The 19,916-nt window shown below is 35.0% G+C and overlaps 1 protein-coding gene across 1 annotated transcript; it reads left to right on the top strand.

Annotated features, from left to right (window-relative positions):
• The first annotated feature begins 5,534 nt into the window (after positions 1–5,534).
• On the top strand, positions 5,535–9,010 carry CIPK1 (CBL-interacting protein kinase 1). Its single transcript, XM_078959780.1, has 13 exons — positions 5,535–5,869; positions 6,057–6,119; positions 6,631–6,702; positions 6,786–6,893; positions 7,046–7,126; positions 7,225–7,404; positions 7,487–7,702; positions 7,791–7,895; positions 7,981–8,097; positions 8,239–8,301; positions 8,404–8,478; positions 8,573–8,653; positions 8,766–9,010. The coding sequence occupies exons 1-12, from the start codon at positions 5,672–5,674 to the stop codon at positions 8,648–8,650; spliced, it is 1,356 nt and encodes a 451-aa protein (XP_078815906.1). The 5' UTR covers positions 5,535–5,671; the 3' UTR covers positions 8,651–8,653; positions 8,766–9,010.
• The last annotated feature ends 10,906 nt before the right edge of the window (positions 9,011–19,916 follow it).

Here is a 19,916-nt window from a genome sequence, read left to right as displayed (position 1 = left end):
CACCTCAATGACTGGTGCAAACTCAGCCCTGAACCTGGTAGAGAAATCAGCCCAGGTCATGGCATCCAATGCCGCATCATCCCCGATGGCATGTCCGACCTCCTCCCACCAATCCCGTGCCCTGTCCTTCAGAAGACAGGACGCCAATCTGACCTTGTCCCCCTCGGGACACCTGCTAGTGCGGAAAGCGTTGGCCACATCCGCCAACCATCTCGTACTCGCTATGGGGTCCCGCACCCCATGATAGTCTGGAGCCCCGCATGCCCTGAACTCCCTGAACGTAAGTGTGCGCAACCCCATCACGGCTGCCATCTCAGCACGGAAAGTACTCAATCTCTCATCCATCAGCTCTAAAATACCCTCCTTGATCGAACCGAAGATCACAGGAGTCTGCTCCAGTATGATGCGGGTAACCTCAGAAGAAAGGAACTCTCTAGTCTGCTCATCCATCTGCCCGACCTCCGGGCCTGATCCCGATCCTGATCCCCCTCCGGCATCTGAGCTGCCGACTGCTGGTCTCGGACGCAAAACTACCATTCTGAAACATATCATAACCACATCAGAACACTGAAATATCTCAAGGGATCATGATACTACTACTAGCTTCCTGGTCTTGTCTTGGCCTTCCTTGATTCGAGTACGGATCCTCTGCTTTCAGTAGTATGGGCCCCTACTACCTTCCACATCTATCCGTACTTTCCTCAAGAACTGCCTTGACTCCACCAAGTCACTTCTACCGCTGCTATTCTCTGCTACTCTCATCCTAGGCTTGCCCTAGAGAAACCTCAAGCTCAACACGACTGGTCCTCAGCTGTTGTATGTCTCCTCATAATGCCAGCTAGCCACCACCTAAACACCATCACATGTGATGAGGATCAGATAATCCTTCAAGTAAAAGATCCGTCCCTACAACGGTTGGACTCAAACAAGAGCTGCGCAATAGGGCCAGTTCCAGCACTCTGGGATTATTCAAACCTGATTACATGTGGTGTGATGTGTTCACCTAATGGCTAACTCCCAGTACTCAGAACCCCACCAAGCACGAAGCAAGCAGCATTCGGACAAGGGAAATAGACTCAGGCAAAACTATTCTTATAACAAGAAACTGCACTAGCATAGGATGCTAAGCTCATACTATCAGGCATAACCTAAACAGGCTATCCTACTGCTGTCTACTCAATTCTAGCATGCAATACTCATAAAGCTGTAACAAATAAGCAGGCACATAAGGCATTCTCCTAGATCCTTAGCCCTATACTAGCATGCTGTTCTACTGAAACTGAAACTGAACAAATAACTTGTATGGGTAATTTGGGAGTACTTACTTGAGCTCGGCTGACCGCATGCACACACCTCTATCTTGTTAAAAACAATTCTTTCTTTCTAAGTGCTTTCAAAATTCTTTTTGTAAAACATTTTTGTTTTACTAAAATCTTTTATTTCCCTTAGTTTGAGTTCAGATACACCCGGAAGTGTATCCGAATCCCTCAAACCAGGGCTCTGATACCAACTTGAAACGACCCAAAAACACGACCCAAAAATTTTCATTTTTCAATATAATCAAAACCATAATATAAGTAACATAACGTAAAACATACGCGATGTATCCCCAAAACATAATAAAATATTGTGCGGAAAACTGTATCATACTACATCAACCCAAAACATCAAGAGACATCCCCAGGATAAAAGCTATGCTGTGGTGTGTGCGATGCTGTCACCCCGAGCTCTTCCCTTTGCTTGCGGAAGTACCTGAAACCAAACTGAAACTGTAAGCACGAAGCTTAGTGAGCTCCCCCAAACTACCACATACCATACAATAACATATAAACACATATTGGGCCTTGCCCACTGCATCGGGCCGAAGCCCGGAAACTGCATCGGACCGAAGTCCGGAACTGACTGGGACCTTGTCCCCTGCATCGGACCGAAGTCCGGAACTAACTGCATCGGACCGAAGTCCGGAACTGACTGGGACCTTATCCCCTGCATCGGACCGAAGTCCGGAACTAACTGCATCGGACCGAAGTCCGGAACTGACTGACTGAACATGGCATAGCATAACACATCAAATAGCATAACACATATACGACATGCTACGTCGGGCCGTGGCCCGGAACACATAATACTTAACACATAAAACATAGCACACAAATCCTGTTCGAGCCACGAAGGCATCGAACATACTAACTACTGCATCGGACCTAAATCCGGAAACTGCTGCTAACTGAACGGGCCGGCATTGTGGCCTTAGACCCGCTCCTACTGGAAGGAAACTCACCTCGTAAGCTGGCTGCTGAGTGTGTGGCTCGGAAAGCTAACGGCGGCTGCTCCTGAATCTCCTCGGCTACAAGTCCATAAACACACTCAATCAAATACTAAACACTGCGCTTGGGGTAAAATGACTCTTTTACCCTCGGTCAAAGTCAATTATCTTTTGGGCTGACTCGCCGAGTTGGGCCACCCAACTCGCCGAGTCCCACTCTCACTTTTCACTCTTACTCACTGCTACTCATCGAGTCTGGCATCGACTCGACGAGTACCCTCTTGATCCAAGAACTCAGACAATCTTCATCCGACTCGCCGAGCCGGATGAACAAACTCGACGAGTTGTTCTTGATCCCAAGAAGATTGCCTTGGACTCGCCGAGTCCTTCCATCACTGAGTTCACCCTCAACTCGCTGAGTCCACTCTCTAGCTCACTGGGTTCACTCGACACTGGTAAAAACGAAGGAATCGGGAACTCGCGACCCAACTCGCCGAGTCGTTCTTCCGACTCGTCGAGTTGCCGCCATGCAACTGATTTTTACTTGATTTTGTTTGAATCCAATGCATACAATTGATAGATCTGAGTCCAATAAGCTGATTTACCACGTAAAGTTTCCAACTTTACGTGTACAACCTCATGAATAAGGGAAATAAGGCTAAAAGATGCATAAAATGGGTAGATCTATGGTTATCATGCAATATAACTCCAAAAAGACAGTAGATCTGGGCTCTACAACACCCCAACATTCAGATCCATAGATATTTCGACTCAATAAGACGTTCATGCAAGTGTAAGGCTTGGAACAAGCATCAACTAGCTCTTAGGAGAGCTCTAATGGAAGTTTAAAGCATATAACAAGATGGAACTCCGAAAATACCTCAATTAACTCTGATTTGGCCTTGGATCTTTGCACTACAACACTTCTCCTTGCTTCTTCCTTCTTCTCCTTCTTCACACCTTCACAAAATGGCACCAAAACACATATAAGCTCTTCAAGGGAGGATTAGGGTTCTCTCACTGCGTTCTCAGGGTGAGGGAGGCGAGAATGGGGGCTATAAGGTGGTTTAAATAGTGGGCAACCCGGGGAATTTAGGGTTTCACCCAGACAGATGGACTCGCCGAGTCAGGGATATGGACTCGCCGAGTCCCCGGCTCACGTGTGCCCTCAGGCGCGACCCTACTCGGCGAGTCAGGCTAGAACTCGCCGAGTCCCTCTTGAAAAACTCACTATAATTACCAATAAATCAACATACCGGGAACGGGTCGTTACATTTGTACCTTGCATTTCTTTCCTAGTTTTCAATTTATTTTTATTAACTGATGTGTTTTATATCTTTTTGTAAGTGATGTTTTTTGTTATTTATCTGCATAATTTTAATAGTTAAAAACTACAATCATTTGGTTTTTTTTGTAAGTACTATATTTAAGTTTAAAATTTTCGAAAAAAATAATTATGTACTTGAAAGTAGGATGGTATAATAGACACATCACTAAATGTATATTTTTCCCAATGCAGTGTCTGCTAAAAAAATAAACAACTTTATTTGAATGTTACTATAATCGGGTAGATTTGTCAAAGTAAAATGCTATAATAGGAACAAATGAAAGCATAATGCTACAAGATAAAGTAAAATCGGTTCATTGTTGTTACATCCACATTTCAAGTAAATATTGTTTATTTGACACCATGTAATGCATCATGAACTATATAAACAATTATATTATACAAACAATTAATTATTATTTATATATCAGTTAACTTGTTCACTGAACGGGTATTAAACTACTTTAAATGGACACTCTTAGATTTTTTTATGGACATCTTTATAATTAATAGATAGCTATAATTACGATTTCCAAATTAAACCACATTAATATATAATTGTATAATGAAGTGTTTAAGAAACAAAAGATCTTATTTATAAATATCAAAATATATCTGGAAATTTTATTACATTAAGATAACAAAATTAAAAAAGATATAATATGGAATTTGAAAAAAAAGCAATGAGAAAAAAAAAAAAAAAATCTTAGTATTAACAAAAAATAAATAAATGTGTTAGTTACTACTAGCAACGAAGCAATGATATGCTTATAGAATGTTTTCAGAATATGAAAACTCATAGTTAACAATTTTGATACATTGACTACCGTGTTTTTAAAATTTTTGCTTTTCGCATTATTATGGACAACTCCACCGGATAACCAAATCTTTCATACTCATTAAATTTGTCACATTAGTTAAACTGGACAATTGTGATTGTCAAACTTGGATTCGGGACTATACGACTCTATGTGGACACTAACTTCATTATTTTCCTTGATGTGGGTTAAGCAACCATTGTTGAGAACAAAAAACCACCGAGTTCTTTTCATTCTTGATGATGTGAAATCTACTATATTTTATTATAGCAATACCTTGAAGAAGAAGCACTGACGTTAATGAAAAAATCTATTGCTTGAAATTGAAGATTTTTTATATACTGATATTTAAGATCTCAATATATGTGGGCATGTGATGTGTCATTTGACAAAGTTTTAGCTAAGGCTATATAAAATTTGAATGTACCTTGTTACTGTGAATAAAAATCTACGTTTATTATCACATAGATAAAGAAGACAAAGTACTTGTCTAGATGTCTTAAATCATAAAAGTATACATACATATGTTATTTAGCTATCTTTGAAGAATAAAAAAAAAACATAGTTTCTATATCTTAAATAAAATTTATGTTTATAAATAAAAAAATAAAAATAAATTAAAAATAAATAAATAAATAAATAAATAAGTTAGATTACATTGGATTTAAGTTAAGCAGGCATCTACCATCAATGAATTATAAAGCTTAGATAAGGGTACAACGTTGAAGGCACTATCGTTTGGTAGTATATCTGTTTACACAATTAATAATTTAAAAACACAATAAAATCTTCAAAATATAGTACACCTGTTTATGACAAATATTAATTTGAAAAACAATAAAGTATTCCAATTTCAACTTGTTAATTAAAAATACTTAACTGAAAACTGAAACTTCCAATGGCGTGTTGGTAATATTATCTGATCATCAACGTGTTTCTTGAAATATTATTGGAAGACTTTCCTTGAATCTATAATTGTCGTTCTCTCAAGCCTTTTCATTATTATCTTATTTTATTTCTATTTAATAATTATTAGAAAATTAATATAAAGATTTTTTTTTTTTTTTGGAGAAATCCAATAGTTACATTACATATATGGCCATGTATATATATATACACCCACCAAACAACCGTTTTAAATACAGAAATATTTTTTCTCATTAGAGCAGAGCAAAGCACATAATACACCTGTCTCTCAAATCAATTCATATTCGTGTTTATTCGTTTATTGTTTGATTGATAATTGAGGAAAAGAAACAAATGGTATTAGTTGGGAGAAAGAAGAGTGGAGGAGAAGAGGGAACGCAATTGCAATTGGGGAAATACGAGATCGGAAGAACACTTGGTGAAGGCAATTTTGGGAAAGTTAAATTCGCTAAAGACGTTCAAACTGGACACCCTTTTGCTGTGAAAATCCTTGAAAAAACCCGTATCAAAAACCTCAACTTCTCAGATCAGGTATAATAATCAATTCCATTCCGTTACACTTCCATCTTCTATCTAGTGAAACTGAATTGATGTTTCATTATAATTTAGTCGGCTATGAGTTGTGATTTTTGATTTGGAATGTGTTTGAATACTTGGAGAATAATCTTCAAATTTGAGTTGAATCTATTCTGATATGTATACTATTGACTTGTTGCAGATAAAAAGGGAGATTGCCACATTGAAGATCCTCAAACATCCTAATGTTGTTCGATTACACGAGGTGCCTTTCTAACCATAAATCTTCTTCTTCTTCTTCTTCTTCTTCTTCTTCTTTAGTTTATTATTATTAATTTTCATGAAATATCGGATCATGAAAAGAAACGTTCTTGGTCACGATTGCTTATCTTTAATTTTTTATACCCTTCAAAGAAATATCGAAAACTGGGTTTCCTATTGAATGGATCAAGATCAAGATAAGAAGGAAGTAATTGAGGGGTGGTGGGTCAGAGAAAGTTATGGATTAATTTTTAAAATTAAATAATTTTATGAAGAAGACATCGTTTTCTATGAATATTAATAATCAATACGTTCCAATAATTTGGTGTTGGTGGACTGGACTGTTAATAGTGGTTAAACCTAACTTCTAATCCTAGTTTACCAATTACTTAAGATATATCAAGTTCTCAAAAGGGCATATGTGCATATGTCATCCATTCTGTTATCTTTATTATTAGTTAATATTATTATTATTACTTTTTCTGGGTTTTACATGAAATAACTTTGTGATGCAGGTTTTGGCAAGCAAAACCAAGATTTACATGATTCTTGAATACGTAAATGGAGGCGAACTATTCGATACAATTGTAAGAAAGCATCTGCTTTTCAGCTTATAAAAGATACTCTTACATCACAAAATCAAGTCTTACAAAATTTCAAATTATTACAGGCATCAAAAGGTAAATTGCCCGAATCAAATGGGCGGAAGTTTTTCCAACAGTTGATTGATGGGGTCAGTTATTGTCATGATAAAGGCGTTTATCACCGTGACTTAAAGGTCGGTCAATTCATTTTTATTTTTTTATTTTGTTCTACTATAATAACATCAAGATCCTAATTAAAAACGGTCATGGTGTATTGATGTTTTTACGTATACATATATATATGTATATAATAGGACTGATAAAATGCTGCTTTGAGAAACTGCAGCTCGAGAATGTTCTTGTCGATGCAAAAGGAAGCATCAAAATATCAGATTTTGGCCTTAGTGCACTGCCCCAACATTTAAGGGTATTTTGTCTCAAAATCACTCTAGACTACTTTTTTGTTACACTACACATAAAAATGGGAAATTATGATTTATTTTTTTTATGTTTGTGATGTATTAGGATGATGGGCTACTACATACGACTTGTGGAAGTCCTAACTATGTTGCTCCCGAGATTCTTTCCAACAGAGGGTACGATGGCGCCACGTCAGATACATGGTCATGTGGGGTCATTTTATATGTAATCCTAACCGGTTATCTCCCATTTGATGATAGAAATCTTGCAGTTCTTTATCAAAAGGTATTCAAACAAACAAACAAACAAAATTATTAAATTGGATGTTTTCAAGTTTATAATTAAAGAAAAGGGTACGTATTTGCAGATTTTCAAAGGGGATGTGCAAATGCCGAAATGGTTACCTTCAGGGGCAAAGAATTTGATAAAGAGAATTCTTGATCCAAACCCTAAAACAAGGATAACAATAGCAGAAATCAAAGCAGACGAATGGTTTAAACAGGATTATACTCCTGCGATTCTTGATGAAGAGGAAGATGATGTAGTACCTGTTGAAGTTGAAGTTTTATCTTTACATGAAGCTGTAAGCAATTAAAAATTTCAAAGACCATTTTGGAATAATAAATTATTAATCTTTTTTTTAACTTTTTATGGTTGTTGACTTGTTTCAGCCAACAGATTCAGAAAAAGATCCCGAATCACCTACTCATATCAATGCTTTTGAACTCATTGGAATGTCATCTTGTCTGGATCTCTCTGGGTTCTTTGAGAAAGAGGTAAACGATTCTATCAGATTCTTTTTCACTATTTTTAATTAGCAGAATTAATCTTTATATGTTAATTTTTTTTTTTCTATTTCAGGATGTATCGGAGAGAACTGTGAGGTTTACATCCACATGTTCTCCAAGAAAGTTGTTAGGAAAAATCGAAGATACAGTATCACAGATGGGATTTGTAGTTCAAAAAAGAAATGGAAAGGTACTTAATATGTACATAATGACTTAAAAGGGTTAAGCCAAATAAATGTGATTTAATGTTCAAATTTACAAAATAAAAACAGGAGAAAGAAATTATATAAACTTTTTACATTTTTGCTGAAATTTTGATTCGTGTTTTTAGTTGAAGGTGTTAGAAGATCACAACGGGCAGAGGAAGCCTTGTAATTTATCCGTTACAGCAGAAGTAAACGCTCAAATTAAACTTAATTTCAACTTAAACAACCTCACCTCCTTTTCCTCTTTTTTTTTTTTTTTTTTCTAATGATTTTTTTTTTTTAATTTGCAGGTGTTTGAAATAAACCCGTGTTTGTATGTAGTTGAATTAAGAAAAAACAGCGGGGAGAGTAGTGTATATAGACAGGTACTCGCTAATTCATCCTCAAAAACATGCATTCCATTATGATTTGAGTTAGTTAATCAGTATTTAATACAAGTGTGTGTTTGTGTTTATGCAGCTATGTGATAAGGTATTGAAGGATTTACAGGTGTCACAAAGTCAAGAGCATCTGGCAGCAAAGTTGCTGGAAGCTTAATAGGTTTGGAGACATATATATATATATATATATATATATATATATATATATATATATATATATATATATATATATATATATATATATATATATGATGGATGTATAAATATTATAGGAGGAGATTATGTGAATCTTCAAGTTATATTCAAGTAAGGAGAAGATTAGTGATGAAAAAAATGCTTCATTTCTTTGGTTCTTTATATATACATACATATGGTCTTAAGCTCAATGTTGAAATCGTGGGTTATATTGTATAGCAATTAGTAAATGTATGGATACAGATGGTAATAAATATATTACTTATATGTAATTAAATTCGATATGTATTGGTTTAAACGAAAAGTCAGCAATTTTTGTCCATATTTTTCTCGTGGTATATAATCAATTGCCTTTTGAAATATGTTAAGGGTAAAGTAATTCAATACATATAAGGGGCAACACACTTGCTTTTGTTTACTTATACATATCATTATCAATCAATCATATATGTCTTCCAATCCACTTATTTTATTCATGTTTTTTTTTTTTTTTTTTTTTTTTTTTTTTTTTTTTTTTTTTTTAAATTAATATTAAAATCTAATTGGTAAGTAACCAACAAAACCCCCGACCCCATCTTTTCATTGTCAAGTATTCATGCTAGTTTCCTATCTTCGTTACATTCAAGACTCCTTCCAGCGAGCCCCATGCATTTATTATTCGATACCAACTTCCTCCTGTGTTGTATTTTTCAGTTTTAAAAGATTTGATTACATCTTCTGTAATCCATGTAGGTGGGTTGTAAAATGATCGAACTCATGTGAGTATGAGTTTATTAGATTTAATTGTGTTATCATGTGTTAGCACCAAGATTCATGTTAAAAGTTAGGTTTCAGTTTAATTGGTAGGAACAACTTATATGAGTTTAGGTCGAATAAGCTACGGTTTAGAGCTCGCAAAAATCAATCCAACCCACCAACCCGAACCCAACCCAAATTAGCAGGTTGGGTTGAGATTTTCAACCCAGTTAAGTTAAATAGATCAATATGTCTAATTCATTTAATTAAATCGGTTGAATCAGGTAAAAAACTCATTTTCAACCCACCAACTCATTTAATTTTAATTTATAATTTTATATTTAATCTAATAATTATTTAAATATTATCATGTTTTAATCTAATTATTAGTTTATAAATTACAATGTTCATATTATTATTTATGTTTTAAAAAAATAGAATCATAATTCCTATATTTTTTCTTGGCACCGACAACACTAGCAACTCTAAAACATCACTTAGAAATTACATATATTTAATGTTATTTGAACAATTTCTTAATTTATGTGAATTGGAATTGTGTTTTTGACATACTTCGAAATTTTATTTAAGTCTATTACTAATTTAAATGGTGTAATCTTTAATTAATTTATTTATTTGTTTTTATTTTAAATGGGTCAACTCAAATTTAACCAATTTACTTAATAAGTTGGATTATGACTACATAAACGGATAAACCCGGCAACAATCAATTTATCTAAAAAGTTGGGTTGGATTGAAATATCAACCCATTTACCTAAAGAGGTTGAGTTAGGTTGAAATTTTCAACTCATGTAATAAATGAGTTAAACCCGAACCTAATACAGATCGACTCATTGTCAGCTCTACTAGGGTTATATGTATAAGCTTTATGATCTTATATTAGAATTCAGTGAATAGATGTTAACAAAGATTGATTAGTTTGGTTTTTGGTTTAGTATGAGAACATAATACTAGATTGTTCAAGCGAATTATGCTTTGGTAAGATTACCTATATTCATTAATGGTTTGAGTCTAAGGTTTCGAATAGACTTGTGGTTTATGGTTTGAGTGAATAATGCTTCACCAAAATTTGTCTATACAATAATACAAATTGATTCTGATAACAAAAGCTCAACCTCCACTACAAAATAAATTTATAATTGTTAGAGCAAGTGGAGGAGTGAAGAAATATTAGTTATTTCATAAGTTCAAGCATATTTGAATTATTTGGAAAAGTAAGGTCCATGACACACAAAGGGAGCTATGTCATGGCACACAAAAGGAGCTATGTCTAAGTAGAAATGTGCATGGGTTGGTTAGCTTCAGTTTTAGGGACCAAAACGGACCCAATCGGTTGATGAAATCCCTAAAAAATCCGCTCACTATATCAAACTTTCTAATATAAGTCAACAAAAGTATTTAGAGAAATTAAGTAAAGTAACCATTATAATGAGTTCTATAATAAAAATAACCAACGTTTATTTTTTTTTTTTAAATGATCACCTTCTCTGGAATAAGTAATTCTTGAGAAGTACTATGTATTCCGGACAGACGTGGTAGATATGGATTTAATTATAGTCATATATTCCAGAATGACATTGTCAATTTGGGACCACCCTAGTCAAAACTGTACATATCGACTGACAGCCCGACACACATTAATTATATAAACATGTATATTCCAATTTAGTTTTACTTACAACCAAAACATGTAATTATGTTGTGTTATAACCACTTAAAATGAGTTTCTCAAACAACAATCATGAAAAAAAACTTTGCCAAGTTGCATGTTTACCCGCATAACATTAACATTAGGAAAGCAAACCCCCATAGTTACACCAACATCAAAACTAATATTATGGATCGTTTTCAACATTGTTTTGTGGTTATTATATGTGTAGTAAGATAATTTTGTTACAAATTTTAATTATTTATTTAAATTTTCTAATGCTTTAACGACTTGTTTTATTTTGCCCAAAAAATAATCAGCATCATACATTCATAGGTCGCTTTATGTCTGTCATCTTTATATGTAGTGTCCTTCTCAGAGGAGACTGTCTTATAGACAATGTTCATAGTGGTTTCTATGGACAGAAACAATGAGACTATGTCTATAGCATTATGTCTAGTCGTGGAAAATAATGTCAAGTTTTATACGTGGTTCTTGATGAGGTTGAAGGAAGATCTTAGAGACTCTAGGGAAGTATTGTTCATAACCAATATAGACGATGTGATAACTTTTTCCATAGGTCAGGAATTATGTGATTCTTATCATGGGTTTTGTTGTAAGAGTGTGTTATTGCATGTGCACACAAGAGTTAGTCAAAACATAACATTAGAACTTTTATTATGGCATATGAAAATCATATACTTTATCTGATTTTAAACAAACATTTTTTTGGCTACCCCCTTCCGCATGTGTGTTTCTTGCCTACATCGGTCATGAGTAGTGTTATAAAACTCGCCAATTTGTCCGTTTAATCCTCCGATTACTCGCTACTTGGCCCCTTACTGAGACGAGTTACAGAATCTCGAGTACTCCCTGATCGGCCCCTTACTGAACTGAGCAGTGTTATCAAACCCGGTTAACTCGGTGATTTAATATGTATAATATACTTAACGATTTGTTCTTTAACACACACAAACATGTGATTATTACTACACATATATCTTAAATTTTCAGTAATTATTCATGAAGTGAGACCATTATGTGTTTTTCATTTTTTTATGTATTCACGTGAATCTAATTTTGTTATATATTTCAATCAAATTAAGATATTAAGTTATGATTTTGACATATATATAAGTTCCCTAAAAATATTTCTACATGAATTATCGAATCCAAGTACTCCCCGAGTACTCTCGGGTACTCGCTACTTGGTAGGCAGCCGAGCAGGTACCAAGTAACGAGTTCTACAACCATGGTCATGAGATATTGGCAAAACCCTATTTCCTTAACATTCATTGGAATGTAGTCAATATTGATATTCCAGAATCCATCCACATGCTATCGGTTCATGAACGCAATTTACTAATAACAAAACTCATAGAGGAAATATAAGACTACCTGCAATGAATTTTTATTCAACACGATGACTCACATGTTGACTTTAATTGTTACCTATTGTATAAGGTTGACCTTTGGTCAAACATTAGGTTTTAGGTAATAGTCTGAGTTTGACCTTTGAATACCTGTTTTGGTGGTTGTTGTGCTTGCCTTTGCGTTTTTTGAGTTTTAGAGGTTTCTGCTTTGTCTGTAAGGTGACTTTTCTCACTGTGTTACTTATATAATATGTTGTATGCGTGTACATGAGCTGTTGGTAGGTCGATGTCGTTGATAACCCGAATGGCTATATGTGACTTGTTGATAGTTTGAGTTTAGTGACTTGGAATTAGGGATGATTCTTGAGACAAATACAAAGAGGTACGGAAGGTAGTATGGGCCTATACTACCGAAAGCACAAGATCCGTATGAGTATTATGGAAGTCATAGGATTCTAGGGAGTGGGTAGTTGAGTGTATAGTGTGTTAACATCATAATTTGATTTTTGACATGTTAGCTGTAAATTTTCAACATGGTGATGACCTGTGACAACTGTCAAATTCTGGTCAAGTCAAAGTCAAACAAAGTCAACAAATCAAACCAGTCAACTCAGTTAACCCTTGTATACTAGGGTTTACGTTACGTAATTACTGTGCAACTCGATATTCTAATGAGAAATCACCAATTGAAAAGTTCATATATCTATATTTCCTTAACCTAAAACTGTGGTAAGTAATGAACCAAACCGATAAAACAATGTTGCATACTCATCGGGAGTGTGTAAAATCCTTAAACATGGCTTAACAGGGCTTACGGAACTTGTGTTGTGAAGTCGAGCACTCAAAAAGGTCACAAAAGAAGCCTCTCCCAATCTCTTTCACTCTATCTCTCTCTATTTAAAATCTCTCCCAAATCTCTCTCAAAAGTTCTCGTAACTTTTGTTAATCATTCGGGTCATCCTGACCCTTAACTAGGTCAAAAACCACTTAAAACGGAGTAAAACAAGTAAACTAGCCTTAAGGACCCGAAACTACTCCTGATAACCGAAACCTCTTAGGACCGAAACCTCCTGAGAACCGAAACCTCTTAGGACTGAAACTCTCCTGAACCGAGCCTCGCCTGAACCTAAACTCGCCTGAACCGAACCTCACCTAGGACCGAGCCTCGCCTTCGGCCCTTCCCTTCGCACCTTCGGTCCGAGAGACGACCCTTCTCAGCCGAGACCGAGCCTCATCGCCAGCCGAGACCGAGCCTCACTTCCTGCTCCTTTCCCTCCTTCACACCATCGGTTCTCCTTTCCCTTTTCTAGGTTCCTCTTCCAAGACCGAACCCTACTCTCAGTTCACCCATCTACTTTCGGTTCTAAGAGTTGGGACCAAACCTCCGGCCCAGAATTTTGGAAATTGACAATTTTTGCCCGGTTTTCAATATTTTTAGCATTTTAGGACCGTTTTTAATTATTTTAACGCGGGATTTTCACCCAAAACTTTATTTTAACATATAAGTCCCCGTATTTATTAATTAATCACATTTTTTGGGATAAATCTTATCCAAGGAGAGTGGGTGAAGTACTAGAGGTGGAGTGTTGACTTTTCTTTAGTTTATGACACAAGCAACCACCCATACCCACTCTATGACCAGCCCACACACCCCACCATCCCTAGTCAGTTCATAGTCCTTTCCCACTCATTTCCTAACCATAATCTTGTTCTAAGAGCTGGAAACTCACCCTCTCTCCTCATTTTCACTCATTTCTCTCATTTCCACCCAAAGAGCAAACACTTTTCTCTCAATTTCTCTCTTTCAAGTCCGAGATTTCCAAGGCTTTTTCCAAGACTTTTCTTCTTCATTTGGTAAGTATCATCATCTTTCATATGATTACTATACTTCCTTTTAACTCAAATCATAGACTCCTTACCTAAACTCCATCATATTTGTGTTAGATTCTCGAATCTTTAAGGCATTCTCCTAAGTGTTCTTGGGTAGAACACTCCTCTTCTTCAACATCCATCCACTAAGAACACATAAGGTGAGTTCATACCCCTATGTTTTCATGTTTTTCGCAAGCTTTAAGGGGGATATAAGTTAAAACACCAAGAACATAACTAAACTCATCCAACAACTTTCATCAGAAAAGTTTAACTCCATTCACGGACTGTTTTGGTCAACTTAAACATTTTAGTTTTCAAAACTGTATTATATGAAAATAGTTCAGGTTTATACCTTTAAAATGACTATTTTCACATGTTCATACGATTTTTTTCTACAATTTTTGGCGATTTTTACAAAACTGCCTATCACTGTAGTTACGAATCCGGACCAGTATGTGAATATGGACATTTTCACACAAGTTGGAGACATCTAAAAGTCATGATAAAAGTTATGAAAAAACTAGACACATTTTCTAAACTCTCAGAGTTTACGGGTTCAGTTTGCGACTTCGTATGATTTTTTTGTGATATTTCCAAAACGGCGCAGAAATGTTAAAAACAAGTTGACAGCTTACAACTTTCATCACAATTTGTAACATGTTGAGCAAAGTGTTAATCTTTGATGGTTTCATATTTTACCTATGTTTTCTATTGTGGAATATTTATATAAAAGAAAATACTCACTGATTTGTAAGAGTCCTTTATCATTACAAATAATATAAGATAAGGCATGATAAACATAGTTATGTTTTTGCTATACATTTGACTCACATAAAATGGGGTTCCTTTTCATTACAAATGTTTTGGATAAACCATAATGGGTATAGTTTATGATACATTTACATAACAAACTCATTACTAAATGGTACATTTATAGAAAAAGGGGTTTTTATTACGTTACATGTAAATTCGTTAATGACTTTTGTGAGACATTCGCTTCACTTTACAAATCAGTCATGTATTGTAACCAGAGTCTCCTGGAGGGAGAGCGTGATAGTTGTATATAGATCTATATTGGGTCTGACAAACCCACACCATAGCTGCATGCAACAGCTAGACCGGCAGGTCTGGGGTGACAAATGCCATAACATTTTCGACGCCCGAAGAACGTCGTTTCAGGCCATCTAGGTCATAGCATGGTTATAATAACTCACATTAAGTATTAAAAACATAGGATTTACGGGGATTCCATTGAAATCAAACAAGTTTATGTCGATTTAAACTTGCATGGATAGGAACACATACACCATTAAAATCGAAGTGTCATAAGATTCTCTCCTTCATGAAAATGACTGTGAGGAAATGCTTTCACTAAGAAAGATTTTAAGAAGATAGCAATTGTGAAATTGTATTCTCGAATTCGATTATGGTTACGGTATCCCTTTCCATGATTCGAATTGTGAGATTTGGAAATTAGTCATAATTGTTTAGATACACATATGAGCTATCTAAGGCAAAAGTGTATAAGGTTGAGAAGCTTAGATAAAGGATTATCAAAACATTAGTTATTAGAAACATGAACTTAAGAAATTCAATAAGTATTGTTTTCTGGAAGTTAAGCTGTTTTCTGAATACATGTCAAAGCTAGTGGGAGCATAAGTGTTATGTTTATAATAATCATCATGATAGTGGGAGCATAAATGTTATGATTTTATGATTATTAAGGCAAGTATTGCAAGTTAGCAATATTAATTATAGAAAACAAGAGTTATACTTTGCAAATTCGTAAGGGTTGAATAGTTGTTTTGCTATAACTAAGGGAGAGAATATTGTACTTCGTTTCAAAATCTAAAGCCTAGATTGAGAAATTTTAATAAATTAGTCAAAGGATACATAGTGCGTTCTTAAATATCGATTATGATTACGGTATTACTCTTCATAGTTCGAATTGTAAGAACAAGACACATAAAATGTTATGGGAGAAGATTGATAGAGTATCATATCTTTATGTAAGACATTATGCATCGTGTCCTATACGTTTCGGGTATAGGATCAATTGCAAATGCCATAATATTTGACCATTCTAAAATTTTCCAAATGTCTAGCGCATTTAGAGGGAAAAAGGACAAGAATAAGTTTTGACTAAGATAATTAAACAACTATCAAAGGACAATCCAGAGTTCGCCGAGGATTGGTCGCTTGTGAGTAGTTGGAAGTATGATATTGGATGGACCATATCGACTTTATTATAAATAGATAAGATTCTATTAAGAATGAGTTTTCATATGGAAAATATCGAAATGTTTCCATATTGGGAGTTGGATATTGAGAATCTATGTCTAGATTAGAAACTCTATGCAAAAGGATGTTCAAATGAATGTACTTTAAGTGAGAGACACCATATCTATGGAATTGTCTTGTAACAATTTTCGATAGAGAGCTTTGTAATTTCATTGGCAATAGTCATTGTGACCTTGGTTCAATGACATTACAAAAGGATCATTGCATAAAATGTTAGAATCTAACATATTCCATAAGTGGCAAGAATTTGATATTCTTTCACTTGTGATAAGGATTTGGAGTTGTGAAATGAGTATGATTGGTAATGTGTTCATCTATTTCACAAAGTAAGAACCATAGGTAAACATTGTGTGCATGCTAAGAGCATGGGACAAGTGTGGTAATAATTCAAGTAAGAAGTTGATTACCCGAAACGACAAATAATGAGTAATCGATATGGTGATAAATAAAAGGCGTTTTATCTATACTCATACGGGATTAGTATTATCCTTGTGTTTCACCTTGCATGTTTTGACTTCCCAAATAATTAAATTGGTTCAGAACAATCAAATTATTCGAACGGACCACAATCGTTCATATGTTGGAAGTAGGTATGAATGAAGCATGTCATGAATTGGTGTGTGGATTGTCTAAAGAGCATTAGACATAAGCAAATGTTTGCTACAACGTTCATGAGTGCTTATGAATATGATTTGAGCATTGGATTAAACCCACTCTCACTTGGATCACTTCATGGATTTTGTCACGAGTGATTGGTGAGACGATAATATCTTATATTCTTGAAACCGAGATGTGTGACTTGTATCTTGCGAGTCGGTTGCACATTGATAATATGTAAACGCCCCAGTAACTTGGTGTTATAAAACATATTGTTGTGTGTGATTTGGTGAGTAAGTGCAAGCAAGCATTGAGTCAAAATTTATTCGCTCCTTTTATCCAAAGTAGGATAAAAGCAATATCTGTGGGCCCCTCGATGATTTAGTGATGGCACCTAAGCACTTGGCCAAGCCGGGAGTAAATTGATGTGTTCAATTGTAGTCTGTTGTCAGTCGTCATAAATCTGAATTCGGGAAACAGGACATAGACAGAGAGAATGATTTAGATCCATGTCTCAGTCTATACGATAATGTCTAGAATGGAGGAATATATGATCCCTTATCTAAACGACATGCGTATCTGATAAGATCAGAGTTGACAGCGGCTTTAGAAAGCTACGATTGTAGATCAGGCTCTGAAGTCATACGCGGAATAGTTATTAGACTTATCCAAGTGGGAGACTGTTGGATTAGTGTCTAAGTCCATAACTATTTTTGGTATATACTTGACCCGATGGTGCATGGTCCTTTTGGGTTTCCTTCACCAAAGCAACTTGATAGGATGAATTATGGAGAGAAATGATTAATTATGATTTATTAATATATTATGAGAATAATATATTAAAGGAGAAATCATATTGTTTAATTAATATTAGTCAATAATTAATTAAGATTTAATTTTGTGGCTAAAAAGAGATTAATTAAACTTAAGGGACTGGAATTGTAATTATAAGATAATTGCAATTGGGCTATGGATTACCTTATAATATAAGGTTAGACGAATTCTATGGGAAACCCATTAGAAATCGTCCAAGGCTTGTTAAAGAATGGCTCATGGGTTACTTAGGGCTTAAGCATCCAAATTAGGGTTTCCATGTTAGATAACCTTAATAGCCTCACTATTTAAGGACCCCTTGGGCACCAAAAACGTGGGCAACTGATTCCTTAGGGTTTCTACATGTTTTTTGGGTGCTCCTTCTCTTCTCTTCTTCATCCTCTTGCTCTTGGTGTTTGTGAACCATTAGAGGAGTGACATTTGTGACTCTAAGCTTTCTAAAGTCAATACAAGAAGGATTTGAGATTGTTATTGCTACATAACAATCAAGGTATGTTCTAAACCCTAATTTATATGTTATATTGATTATCATATGCTAGATCTAGGGTTTATAGTCTTGGATGAATTGCATGTACAATAGAGAAACCTAGATCCAAGCATTAGGGTTTGTATGAGCACATAGGATGTTCTTATGGCTAAACCCATCACTTTGCAGGTTTACTGTTGGATTAATGTCTAAGTCCATAACTATATTTGGTATGTACTTGACCCGATTTTAGCATGGTCCTTTTCGGTTGCCTTCACTGGAGCAACTTGACTGGATGATTAATGGAGAAAGAGGTTGTTATGGTTTATTAATATATTATATGAATAATATATTAAAGGAGAAATCATATTTGTTTAATTAATATTGGTCAAGAATTAATTAAGAATTAATTTGTGAACAAAAGATATTAATTAAACTTTGGGACTGAATTGTAATTACTGGATAGTTGTCAAGTAGGTTGAGAAACCTATGGATATGGTGGACGAAATCCTTATGGATAGGCCATAAGATTTCGTCCAAGGTAGGGATCCATACGGATCTTATGTTGGGTTATGAGCATTCTAACACTCCTAAGTGTACATGCAACCCTAAATACCTTGGATCTATGTTTTCTCTATTATACATGCAAATATGAACATCCAAGGTATTATCCTAATCTAGCATACAAAACTATCAATATAACAAGATAGAATACATACCTCTTTGATGTAGAATGTCTTCATGAAGCTTGAGTGCCTAGTGCCCCAAGTGTGACACCTCAAATGGTTCACACAACACCATAAACACTTGGAATAACTTAGACAAAATTCTACACTTCATGAAATCGGCTAGCCCTCTCTAGAATAATCTAGTGGCCAATTTTGGTCAAGAATAAGATGCTTATATAGTGTTACAATTAGGGCAAACCCTAATTGTCATGACTTTCCATTTCCTTGGATCCATGGGTTCAAATACACCATGGAGCATCCATGGAGCATCATATGGGTTTTGGCCCAACTAGATAATCCATGGAGCATTAGCCCACTATACACCATGGAGCATCCATGGATCATCATATGGGTTTTGGCCCAACTAGATAATCCATGGAGCATTAGCCCACTATACAAGTATGGATGATTTACACAATCAACCCATATATTTAATTAGTCTTCTTTTGATCACTTAATTAATCCTAGATTAATTCTTGATCAATACTAATTAAATAATATCATTATTCTTATTATTAATATACTAGAACTTATAATATATTAATAACCATAAGTGTCTTATTTCTCTCATTATAGTCTATCCAAGTGCATGATGCCATGCAACCCAAATGGACCATGCTGGGTCGGGTCAAGTCTTACCAATTATAGTTATG

This window comes from Lactuca saligna, chromosome 6 (genome assembly GCF_052625555.1).
Source record: "Lactuca saligna cultivar CGN05327 chromosome 6, ASM5262555v1, whole genome shotgun sequence".
Taxonomy (NCBI): domain Eukaryota; kingdom Viridiplantae; phylum Streptophyta; class Magnoliopsida; order Asterales; family Asteraceae; genus Lactuca; species Lactuca saligna.
This window is presented reverse-complemented; position numbering and strand designations above follow the sequence as displayed.